The 12,838-nt window shown below is 49.7% G+C and overlaps 1 protein-coding gene across 1 annotated transcript in view; it reads left to right on the top strand.

Moving 5' to 3' along the window:
- The first annotated feature begins 3,032 nt into the window (after positions 1-3,032).
- Positions 3,033-12,838, top strand: part of LOC133386136 (short transient receptor potential channel 2-like) — a 33,497-nt gene continuing 23,691 nt past the window's right edge. The window contains exons 1-6 of the mRNA XM_061629742.1: positions 3,033-3,053; positions 4,613-4,717; positions 5,430-6,122; positions 8,350-8,562; positions 9,264-9,428; positions 10,606-10,780. Coding sequence (XP_061485726.1) covers positions 3,033-3,053; positions 4,613-4,717; positions 5,430-6,122; positions 8,350-8,562; positions 9,264-9,428; positions 10,606-10,780 — 1,372 coding nt within the window. The remainder of the gene's footprint in view (positions 3,054-4,612; positions 4,718-5,429; positions 6,123-8,349; positions 8,563-9,263; positions 9,429-10,605; positions 10,781-12,838) is intronic.

Consider the following 12,838-nt stretch of genomic DNA (forward strand, 5'->3'; position numbering starts at 1 on the left):
ATTTAAATGGTGTATCACTCCAACTTTGAAGCTGCTTGTCTCTCACAAGAAGACAACTCTCAGCCAGGGTTGAGTCTGGTTTGAATTCCACCACGCCCCCCACACCCATGACTGCTTTTTGGCTACATCAAATAACTTGCTTGATATTCTACTACATCATCCTACTACATCACATCATGTTGGGTCCTCAGGGACTATAATCATTGGCCCCAGTTAATTTAATGTCAGGATTTGAACCCAGGTCTCCACTCTGTGTCCACTATGCACAACACTGGATCTCTGCTTGAGGTACAGCATGGCAGTCTGGATTAGGGGTCTCTGTCGATGGGATTTGTAGGTAGACAACCCTCCCTTGTGGTGGTGGGTTTGGGCAAGATGCCATTTTTGGCTCTTTAGTGATGGTTTGTTTCCATCTCTCTCTGGGGGATCTCATTTGTTGTGGGGCGGTCAAGACTACACTTCATCCACACAGGCCAGTCTTAACTGATGCTGCCTACATGGACCTGGGCAGGGATTGTCCATAGGAAGAGGCAGCATGAAACTAAGCTAAAGGAGTAGATCACGCAGCCACTTGAGGAGGTAATTTGGTTGTACATGTATATCTGTGGTATTTATTTGTATGGTAGAAAGGGAGACTTTAAAATATTTTGAATGAAAAAAGCACTCTCAGTTCTTCTGTCAAGCATAGGAATGATTCTCGAAGGGACAGAAGAGCCCCAGGCCAGCAAGGAAGGCTGCGGAACATGGAAGGTGAAGAGGAGGAGGAGGAGGAGGAAAAAACTGGCCTGGAGAGAGATGTGGTGTTGGGTATATGCCCCATCTGTGCTGGTGCGTAACAGAAGGAAAAGCAAGCTAAAAAGGAAGATATGGTGATGATGATACCGGGACTTGGGAAAGCATGTTGTTAGTTGCAGATGGCAAATTCAAATAACCTCTCTGGAATCAGTCACTGAGCAGTGATTTATTTTCAAATTATTTTTTGTTGTTGACGTGTTTGTTTCCTGGCATAACACATTTGCACCATGTGGCACTATTTAGTGCAGAGGGCTTTCTTCCCACTGAATCATTTGAGAAAATAGCATTTTGTTTGCACTCTGATGACTGGATGAGGCAGCACATGGTTTGCCCCATGCTAAAGTGATTAGAGTTGAACATGTTGCATTTGCAACGTGCAGGAGGGCTGTGAATGTAGGAAGGCTACTTATGCGGCGCTCTCTGCCCACTTTCTGCTTCAAGGGACCACATGCCCCTTCAAGATGGAACCAGGGAGGCAGCCAGCATGGCCAAGGAGCTTTAATAATTTGCCAGTGGTGACCAGACAAATGGCAAATAATGTTGTTAAGTGAAGCAGGTCTGGGCTGTGGTTCAGTGCCACATTCTCGTGCTGTTAGATTCGTGTCACTGCATATTCTAATAATGGATATTTGTATTTTAATGATTGTGTAATTGGTTCTTACACTTGTAGACCACTTAAAAGCCTGCTTTGGCATAAAGTGGAATATAAATTAATATTGGATGGATGGATGGATGGATGGATGGATGGATGGATGGATGGATGGATGGATGGATGGATGGATGGATGGATGGATGGATGGATGGATGGATGGATGGATGGAAGGAAATGGGGGACAAGAGAGTATCTCAATGTGTCTACGTGGCTTTCCCTCTCAATGTGGAAAGGGATGAGGGGTGCTCTTGAGCAGTAATTTATAATCCACGTGAAATTGCTTTTAATCTTCTGCTGGTCCGTTTGAATGAATGAATTTTATAGAATGTTTTAACTGTGGTTAGTTGTTTGGCTCTGGGCTTTATCTGCTGTCTCCTCTATTATATTATTATCACTGCATTGTTTTATTGGTTTCAGATCTTCTTAGCTGCCTTGGTCATTTTTGTGGAAAGGCAGGTACAGAAGTGTTCCACTTAAACAAATGTAAGAGAGTTTCACACAGACAGGCCGCAGCATCTTAATATCTCGGGTGGTCTTGGAGTGGATTGTGGGTGAGGGGGTGTGGCGTGAGAGAAGGGAGGTGCTGTTAGCTACTGATGGCCCATGTCATACTCTGCTCCCTCATCCCACAGTTGCTTCCCCACCAATCTCTAAGCAGCTCACTCCTCAATTGTGGAGAAGAGGCTTTGCCTCCTCCCTCCTCCTCCCCTCCTCTGATCGTGGGAAGAGCCCACAGAGGCCTGGGGGCACTGCCCCATCTGCCAGTTCCATTTCCCTGGCCCACATCAGAAACAGTTTAACTGAGGTGAGAGGGACCATCAAGCTACAGAGTGGAGCATCCTGCAAGCCAGGAGCAAGGAAAGCATCTGAGCACGTGGTTTCCGATGGCTCAGTCAAGGGAGCCCAAGTGACCAGCAGGGGAAGGTGGGAAAATCCTTCCTCTGGGCGACTGGTCAGAGATGCTGAATTGACCACAACCCACCCCGTGGGTTACCTGGAAAGAAAAATCATAAAAGGATAAATGATTGAACCACCCACCCTCCTGGCATCCTATTCTCCGATGGTGCCATTTTCACCTTTCACTCCCCCCCTCCACTGTTGTTTTCTACATGGGGCTTCTGGGAGGAAGGGAGGGATATAAATTTAATAAACAACAAGTTGAATTGATGCAGGAAGGGGAGAGGAAGGGTGATGGGGGCTAGGAGGGAAGAGGTGTCAAGGAAAGCATGAAGGGAAAGAAGGCGAGAAAGCGAGACTGCTGTTGACAAAACAGCCGAGGTTCCTGAGGGAGTTGGGTAAAGCCATCCTGGAGACTGCCCACGGCGCTCATGTGGCAACCCAGCCCCATGGGGGATTGGCAGGTGGGCCCCACTGCTCTCCTGCCTGCTGCCGCCCCTGCCGGGGGAACAACAAGACATCAGCACAGGCAGAGGGCAGGAGAGGAAAGCCTTGCAAGGAAGCAGGAAAGGCCTCGGATTTGGGTCTTGTGGAAGGACGGATCCCGGGGAGGGATTCGGGGGGGGGGCTGCATTGCCAGTCACACCTGCTGGCTGCAATTCCACAGCAAGGAGCTGCGTTGGGCACGATGGCGTTCGAGGGCATCACAGTGAGTGCATCGCAGGGGGGTGATCCCTGGAATACTGGGAGGTTGGTTTGGATGATGCCTATGGGTCTCCTCCAAGCCTGTGGTTTAATATCTGCTTGCAGGCTTCCCCCAGGCACTAGGTGGGCCACTGGCCTGATCCAGCAGGCTCTTCTTATGTTCTTATGTTCTTATCTATAAGATGAGAGTTCCTACGTAGAAGGGACCCCTGAAGTGCTTAAACCACTTTCTTTGTTAAGCTAATGACCCTAGGCAGGCCAGTTAAGCACCCTATTTAAAGAGCTGGTCAAGAACAAATGAATTGCCATAGAAACAACTAGCTAGTGATGCTTCCAGGAGGGGGTGTGCCTTCCACCCCACCTCACCTGCCTGTATGATGTGGCCATTGTCTAGTCTGGTCTGGAGCTGGAAAGAAAGAGAGAGGCTGGACTTGCTGCCTGTGCTGAGGCCAAAACTATGGCTTGGGGAAGCCTAATGGAGGAGCTGTGAGCCCTGCCATCTTAGGCTCAGGTTGTATTTGTGTGTAAATAAAGCCATGTATCCTACAGACATCAATCTCTAGTGACCGTCTTTCCAAGGAAACCAAATCCTGGGCATGCACTGGAAGCCCTGAAGTCTCTCACCGCTCAGAGATAGGGGTGCACACAACAATATATGTTATATGACACTTTCATTTGAGTGACCTTCTCTACCCGGTGGTTTTGACTGCTGAGGGGTGAGCTTACCAGCTGTGCTGGCAGGGGAAGGGCACAGCCCTCTTCAGGCTGCTTCTTGGCCCACAGTGGGCCATGGGACATGAATCGGGGACTGGGAAAGTGGGCTGCCCCCACTGCAGACCTGATATCGTAATAATTCGGCTAGAGAATTGCTGTGTGTGTTTAGAAAGGGACCTTGCCATCTTGCATCCCACCTCCCTCTGCATCTGCAGCACAAGGGCCCTTCTGGCCCTGGGTGCTGAGTGAGGGTCGCAGGGTCCTCCAGCCTCAGTTTCAGCCGTCACCCATAACGGCTTCCTGCACCCTCTGCTTTCTGCTCATATCTGGTCCTTTCTACACCCCTGCTGAGGACCCCCCTCTCAGATGGCCCTTTCCCACTCCTCAGCAATTCAGTCTTGAGTATTTAAAAGCAGAACGGCAGGGTGGAAAGGACATTGCAGCCCCAAAGTGACCACTTGGGGGGATGGCTTGTGCACCTGAGGGGGCTCTGGCCAAGTACTTCCCTGCATCAGTGCAATGTTGGAACCTCAAAATACGAGTATTGACTCCAAGACGTGGATTTCATGGCAGAGGTTCCTTGCAGGCCAGTGGGTCCTGCAGACTACTCTCTGGATGTTAAAGGTCTTCCAGCAATGCAACACCTTCCTCCTTTGCCCTCCCCATCCCGATGCTCTTTTCAGACGCTGTCGAGTCCTACCAGGATAGGGAAGGAGAGGCTCCATTTCGGAGGGGCTGGTAGGAAGGGCCTCCTTCCCTTTGCCTTCCCCATCAACAAGCAGCTTCCCTCGATGGCTAATTTGCGAGCCATTTGGCCCTCCTGTGCCAAGGCGGCTCCTCCCTCCCAAGCTGCGGATTCAATCAGGCACAGCAGAAAAGGCACTCGGGAAAGCCAGGAACTCAGGCACAGCAGAAAAGGCACTCGGGAAAGCCAGGAACGTAATTACTGAGCAGGTAGTAATGAATTAGTGCTTGGGGAGGGAAGGAAAGTCCCTGGGCTGGACGGGTTCTTTCCAGCACCAGAAGGCTTCGAGAGGTTTCGTGAGGAGGTGTAACAAATCAATATCCCATGAAGGAGCCTTCACCAGGCAGCGCACACCCAGCCCCCTCCTCATTTCCTAGGTCCCATCCCATCTGCTCTCTTTGTCCCTTGGCCCTTTTGCTGCCAGGCCTGCCCCTTTATAGGATCAGAGCAACTCAGCCTAAGGCAGCCAGAGATCCGGCCTTGTCCTTCTGCCCTTAGAGCAGCTTAGCCAATCACTGCAAGAGGCTTCATTGCTCTGCCACCTTGCAAAAATCCCTTTGGCAGATGGCAATACAGATTATATTATCACTGTACAAGCAGAGGTTCCTACTTCCAGTTGGCGGAGGGCCACAGCTCAGTGGTAGATCTGCTTTGCATGCCCAAGGTCCTATGTTTAGTCCCACACATCTCCAGATAGGACTTGGAGAGACTCCTGCCTGAAACCCTGGAGAGCTGCTGCCTGTCAGTGTAGCCATTACTGAGCTAGATACACCAATGGTCAGACTCGCTATAAGGCAGCTTGTTATGTTCCTTTCATTTCCCAAGGGCAGAAATATTTTGCTTTGCAAAGTACAAGAGCATTTAAAAAAACAAAACTCACAGCAATAATAATAATAATTCCCTTTCCACCTGACCCCTTAGCAACCCAACTGGAAGGAAATCGTAAACAAGAAGTTAAAGTTCCCGGAAGGCCTCCTCAGCGCCATTCAAGATGGGCACCTGGCGAAGGTCCAGAAGCTGCTGCAGGTGAGCGACGGGATCCTGAGGCAGCTGGATGAGACAGAGGACCGGACATGGCGAGAGGCTCTCAACCTGGCCATCCGCACAGGCGGGGAGGAGATCACCAAGACGTTACTGCGCATTGTCAAGTTTGACTTCCGGCAGGTCCACGAGGCCTTGCTGGTTGCCGTGGATACCAACCAACCCAACGTAGTCAAGATGCTGCTGGATCGGCTTGACCAGGAGAAGGGCCTCAAGATGGACATCAAGTCCTTCTCGTCGGCCTTCTTTGACAACTCCATCGACAACTCGCGCTTCGCCCCCGGCGTGACGCCCCTCACTTTGGCTTGCGAGAAGGACCTGTACGAAATCGTGGAGATGCTGATGAAGAAAGGGCACACCATCCCCCGGCCGCACAAGGTCTCGTGCGCCTGCCTGGAGTGCTCGAACGGCCGCAAGTTCGACCTGCTCAAGTTCTCTCTGTCGCGCATCAACACGTACAAGGGCATAGCCAGCCGGGCCCACCTCTCCATCGCCAGCGAGGACGCCATGTTGACTGCCTTCAAGCTCAGCCGCGAGCTCAAACGCCTCTCAAAGAAGGAACCCGAATTTAAGGTCTGTCTCTTTGCCCTAGCGATGGCGTGGATCAGGGAGGGGAACATCTGTGGCCCTCCTGATGTTGCTGGATGCAACTCCCATCATCCCTGACCGCTGGCCACGTTGGCTGGGTGCCTGGCAACATCTGGAGGGCCACAGGCTCCCCAGCCCTGACCTGAGGTAGATGTTCCCTTTTGATCCCACTCAGCTCACAGCAACACTCTCAGAAGACACTGAGCTCACCACCAACATGACACCCACCTCACAGACGTGATGGCCCTTGTTTGTGCAGGCAGAAGCTAGGGAGGGAGGAGTTCACATAGACCGAGGCTGTGCAGCTGGGCAGTTCAAATTCTGCACAGAGAACAGTGGGATTCTCCAACCTACATACAACAGACATTTTATGATATGGTCACAGACCCAATAAAGGCAAATGAAAACGCCAAAGCCATATGCTTTCTGTTGTTCTTGTTATGTGCCTTCAAGTCGATCACAACTTATGGCGACCCTATGAATGAGCGACCTCCAGGAGCATCTGTTGTGATGAACCTCCTTGTTCAGGTCTGTGGCTTCCTTTATGGAGTCAATCCATCTCCAGGTCATGAAGGGACCTGTACTTCTGAATTTGACACTACACACACTACTGTAAACAAGATGGTTTATTAAAGGGAATTCTATGTACATACAGTAAGGGAATATGGGTGAAACCCCCTTAGTGACCCCTTCCCTTCTGGAAGACTCTGACACAGGGGGCAGCCTCTTGGGCCAAATCGGGCTGCTCCCTCCCTTCCCCAAACAAGTATGAAGAACACGCCGGGCCTTCGCACCCAGGCCTTAGCTTTTCTCCGTTCTTTTCCTCACTTTCCTCCTAATATCATTTATTACAGTGTTATGAGTCCATTATAGTTTTATAAGTAAATAAACAAACTCCCCCCCTTTCTTCTCCCTCCATCAGACAAAACTCAACTGTCCCTTCCTCCCCACCAGTAACTCCCCACTGACTGGATCCTCCAGCCAATCCAAGCCTGCTGTCAGCGCCCCAGAGCAATCAGAATGGACTCAGCTGATCCAGGCCCCGCCTAAGAAATCCTCCAGGCCAATCTCTCTATTTCCCACCCGCAGAATTTTTGTCACCCTGCTGCTCCTGCGGAACAGGCCGGCAGCATCATAACAGTACAAGGCCTCAAACTTTGACACAGCCGAAGTTGCCGACTTTTCCCTTCAAAACACAAACAGAAGCAAACATATCCACAGCATTTCTCCACAGGCACGCAGGCAGTCGTCCAGCTGGGAAACCCCCTTAGGGCAAAAATACCTTCCGTTGTTTCTGGAAAGTGCAGATAGCGGGCGCCTGTCATATCTCAACAGGTTCGCTGTTCCACGGAACAGGAGCAGCCATGTTACTGTGGGGCAGGCTTCTGATATCTTTGGAACTTGCAGACCGAAGTGACAAATCAATATACTATTAAATTAACAAAATATAAATTCTGCACGTTTCTGCTCAGGTTCTCCCTCCTTTTTTCCCTGCTCTTTTTGCATAACTTTTACTTCTATTCAGGGAGGGAGAGTGACTTTTGCAAGATACTGAAGCCTTTGCCTCCATTACCAGTGGAAAACATATTTAGTCACCTTGCCTAGCTTTTGAGATTTCAAAAAGATTGCCCACCTACTGTGGCAAGCTGGTCCATCTGGCATCACCAAATCCATCTGACAGTGGCTCCCCAGGGTCCCAGACAAAAAGTGATCCCTTTCCTCACATTCCTGCCTGAGATCTTTTAAAATGGGAGTGCCACCAGGGATTAAACATCTGTAGTTTAGAGAATAGGCGAGTCAGAGGCGACACGACAGAAGTGTATAAAATGATGCATTGCATAGAGAAGGTGGACAGAGAAAAGCTTTTCTCCCTCTCTCGTAACACTAGAACTTGTGGGCATCCAATGAAGCTGAATGCTGGAAGATTCAGGACAGACTAAAGAAAGGACTTCTTCAAGCAGTGCATAGTTGAAGTTGAGCTGTGGAAGTTGCTTCCACGAGAGGAAGTGATGGCCACCAACTTGGAGGGCTTTGAAAGGGGGTTAGGCAAACTCAGGCAGAAGGAGAAGGTTATGTTTTACCTCCACGGGTGATGCAGGGTGGAAGGGTGTGTCTGTTCTCTTCAGCATTGGGGTGGGGGTTTCCGGTGCCCTGCACAGCCAGGGGTGTCCTTCCCTAACCTCTCCCGGCTGCTTCATCTCTTCCTGTCCAGCCAGAGTACCTGGCCCTGGAGCAGCTGTGCCAGGAGTTTGCCTTTGAGCTGCTGGGGATGTGCCGCAACCAGAGCGAGGTGACGGCCGTGTTGAATGACCTGGCGGATGACTCTGTTGACGACGATGAAGCGGACGTTGATGACCAGGCCTTTGAGGAGGGGATCCCCAACTTGGCGAGGCTCCGCCTGGCCGTCAACTACAACCAGAAGTGTGTGAGTCTATCAGAGGAACATGTCTTGGTGGAAGATGAGTGGGGCAAGGCCTTGTGATGCATAAGAGCAGCTCTGCTGGATTGGGCTATAGGCCCATCTAGCTCAGAACCCTCTTGTCACAGTAGCCAACCAGATGCATGCATGAGAAGCCCCCAAGCATATTGTGTTGAAATTAGGCATGGGGAAGAAATTCGATCCAGTGCTTTCCCCACATGGGCATCTTCTCATGCTTGAAGTAGCCCTTGGCCACTTGCCCTTTTGACCTGCCCGGTGAAGGACCCTCCAAGTGTCTCCGAAGTCTCCTGCATTTCAGCTTGTAAATGCTAAACATGCTGTTCTTCCTGCCTCAAAATACAAGAAACAAAACAAAAGGTGATTGGCTGTAGGTTCAGTTCAGGCTGAAGAAAGGTGTGTTGATGGCCACTTGCTCAGATGCCTGTCAGAGGGAACTGGACAGATTCAGGGAGGAGGAAGTTTTTCCATGAACGTCAGCCACCCACGACAGCCACATTGCCTCCAGTATTGCAGGCAACGTCTGTCAGAATGCCAGTTGTTGGGGACCAGGGGTGGGAGAGCCGTGGCCCTCATGTCACCTGCTTCCCAGAGGCCTGTGCTTGGCCACTGGACGCCGCTCTAGACAGGCATTTGGTCTGATCCAGGAGAGGTCTCCTTCTCACCTTATTCCCCCCCCCCCCGCTCAGTTTGTGGCTCACCCCATCTGCCAGCAAGTGCTGTCATCCATCTGGTGTGGAAGCCTCCAGAGCTGGCGGGGCAGCAACAGCCTCTGGAAGCTCTTCATCTCCTGCTCCATCTTCGTGGCGATGCCGTTCCTCTGCCTGATCTACTATCTTGCCCCCAAATCCAAGGTGAGCTAACACGGGCAAAACGTGCAGTTATCTTCATGGCCTCAAAGCTATGGTCTCTTCCGCCCTTAAATGGCTGGGGTCTAATGGACCGAGGAGGCTGTGTTCCCCTCTGTACTTACCTGAGTCTCTGAGATGCATTGCTCTGTAACTTACTGCTTCTGTGGAGCAAGCTATGCACATGTACCAGCACCCAGATCTTGTGCTGTGGGTCTTCTTTACTCAAGGGCAGGGGCAGGGGACCTCCGGCTCGACCGAGCCCTACAGGCCTCTCTGTCTGGCTCTTTGGACTCCTTCCCAGAGCACAATACCTCCTAAGCCACACTGCCTCTCCCTAGGCCACACCCCCTCATGAGCCTTCCTTTGTACCCTCCTTGGGTGCTTTGCCTGGCTGGAAACGTCCTTGAACCCTGTGTGTGTGAGTGTGTGTAGAAATGAGCCTACCATACAAAAACAAATCAGGGCAGCTAGCAATAAAATATAGCACATGATTAGGGTTGCCAGGCTCAGGGCCTGAGACTGATCCTGTTTCTTTAGGAGAAGAGAAAGTCAGCCAAGTGCAGGTGCTCTTGCAACCCTGTAAAGGGAAAAACCGCACGGTGGAATTCTCCCTTCCCCCTGCACAACTTTTAAAGATACAGAAGACCTCTTGGTTGCCAGGCCCAGCAAGGGGAAGGGAGAATCCCACCTTGTGGTTTTTCCCATTACAGTGTTGCAAGAACACCTGCACTTGGCTGGCTTTCTCTTCTCCTAAAGATACAGGATCAGTCTCAGGCCCTGAGCCTGGCAACCCTAGTTTGGACTGGCCTTGGGTGATGCTTTGCTTGTTGACCATGTTGGTCTTGCTGCTAGCAAGCATCTTGTTTACTCAGGACCCCAATGAGAACGGGACACTAACGCAGCCTTCTCCAACTTGGTGCCCTGGCCTCCTCCAATGAGGAAGGACAGGATATAAATTTAATAAATAAATATTTTGGGCTACAGTTCCCATCAACCCCAGCCAGCATGGCTGTACTCCCATTAGTCCCAGTATCTTTCAGCTGTGCTGGCTGGGGCTGATGGGAGTTGTAGTCCAAAACACCTGGAGGCAGCAGATTGGGGAAGGCTGATGGGCATCTATGGTGTGTTCCCTCCTAAAACGCCATATGCCCCTCACTCGGGTTTTCTCATCTCTCATCAGGCTGGCAAAATGCTGAAGATCCCAGTGATCAAGTTCCTGTTGCATTCAGCCTCATACGTCTGGTTCCTGGTTTTCCTGCTGGTGGAGTCACTGGTCCTGGAGTACCACCATGAGTCCTTCTCGGGGCGGAACCAGAGCATGTGGGAGACTTCACTCCACATGATATGGGTGGCAGGTCTGTGGCGCAGGTCAGACTGGCAGTGGAGGGCAAGGACGTTGGCAGGAGATAATCCTGCCTCCCCTTAGGGCAATCTGGACCTCAATCACTCTGGGCCATTTTGTGCCCTCTGCTTTTTAACTATTAGAGTCACTAGCAGTTGAAGCTGTCTTGTGAATTCTCCAACTTACAACTTGTTTATTTAATTCCATTCATGAATCACTTCCCATAAAATATCTTGAAGTCATTTTACAGTAAAAACATCAACAATAAAAAGCATCCAAATGTAAAAACAATTAAAAACAATTTTAAGTACTGAATATATATAAACAATTTCAAATCCGATACAGATACAGACTGGGATAAAGAACTCCATTTAAAACTGCTTGTTGGAAAAGGAAGGTGCCAAACAGACACCATAGTCAGCGTCTTTCTGATATGCAGTAAGAGGGAGTTCCACAGGGTAGGTTCCACCACACGAAAGGCCCGATTCCAACATTGTGTAGAACCCTCTCCTGCAGAGCACAGTGATCAGCTGAGTACGTAGCGGGGTGAGATGATCTTCTAGGTATCCTGGGCTAAAGCTGTATAGGACTTTGTTCACCAATGCCCTAACTTTGAACTTGGTAGCAAATTGGCAGCATCATTAGCACAAGAGCTAATTATGAATTGATTCCTATAAAGCATCTTGAAGTGCTTTCACAGTGCAATACAAACATAAAGAAAATAATTGCATATATAAAAAAGTTTCAAATCCAGGTTTACACAGAAGCAGATGCAGGAGAAAGGCCTAAAGGCTGCCTTCACACAGCGGTAACTCATGATTTGTTTTAACAAATCCACAAGTTGTCTCACAACCAAGCTAGGCAGCCATGGCCTCTTTCGCCACAAATTAAGGCTTATTTTCCAGCTGCTCTTGCTTTGTGCTGCTGTAGCCTAGCGAGCACCTGGGGTGGGGTGGCCAAACAAACCACAGTTAAGTAAGGTCATTCGGTTCAGACATAATGCCAAACCACAGTTTAAACAAGCCACTGTTTGTAGGCCAACAACAAATCATGACTTTGCATTGTGGTTTGTTGCCAGAAAACAAACCATAGTTGTTCTGCTGGGCTGTGTTCATGCATTCAAACAAATCATAGTTTATATATATATATATTATTTGTTTAGAGCATTTGTACCCCGCTCTTCAGCCAAAAAGGCTCCCAGAATAAGAACATAAGAAGAGCCTACTGGATCAGGCTAATAGCCTCTCCAGTCCAGCATCCTATTCTAACAGTGGTCAGCCAAACGCCTGTGGGAACATGCAAGCAGGAGCTGAGGGCAAGAGCACTGCCCCCCCCTGCAGTTTCCAATAACTGATATGTGGAGGCAGAGCATAGCCGTAGGGCAAGTAGCCACTGATAGCCTTTTCCTCCATGGGTTTGTCTAATCCTCTTTTAAAGACATCCACGTTGGCGGCCATCGCTGCCTCTTCTGGGAGCGAAGTCCATAGGTTAACTTTGCACTGTGTGAAGAAGTCCTTCCTTTTGCCGGTCCTGAATCTCCAGCATTCAGCGTCATTGGATGCCCACGAGTTCTAGTGTCATGAGGCAGAAAAACCTTTCTCTATCTGCTTTCTCCATGCCATGCATAATTTTAGACACTTCTATCATGTCACTTCTGACTCACGTTTTCTCTAAACTAAAAGCCCCAAATGCTGCCATCTTCCTTCATAGAGTTGTTGTATGATCATTTTGGTTGCCTTTTTCTAAAACCTTGCCAACTCAGTAATATCCTTTTTGAGGTGAGGTGAACTGTACACAGTATTCCACATGCTGTCGTACCTTTGTATAACGGCATTATGATGTCGTCAGTTTTTATTTTCAGTACCTTTCCTAATGATCCCTAGCATGGTATTTGCTTTTTTCACACTGGGCCACACATTGGGTTCACATCTTCATCAAGCTATCCACTACGGGCCCAAGGTCTCGTTCCTGGTCAGTCACTACCAGTAGCTTAGATTGTTGTTGTTATGTGCCTCCAAGTCGATTACGACTTATGGCGACCCTATGAATCAGTGACCTCCAAGAGCATCTG

Source organism: Rhineura floridana, chromosome 5 (assembly GCF_030035675.1).
Source record: "Rhineura floridana isolate rRhiFlo1 chromosome 5, rRhiFlo1.hap2, whole genome shotgun sequence".
Taxonomy (NCBI): Eukaryota; Metazoa; Chordata; class Lepidosauria; order Squamata; family Rhineuridae; genus Rhineura; species Rhineura floridana.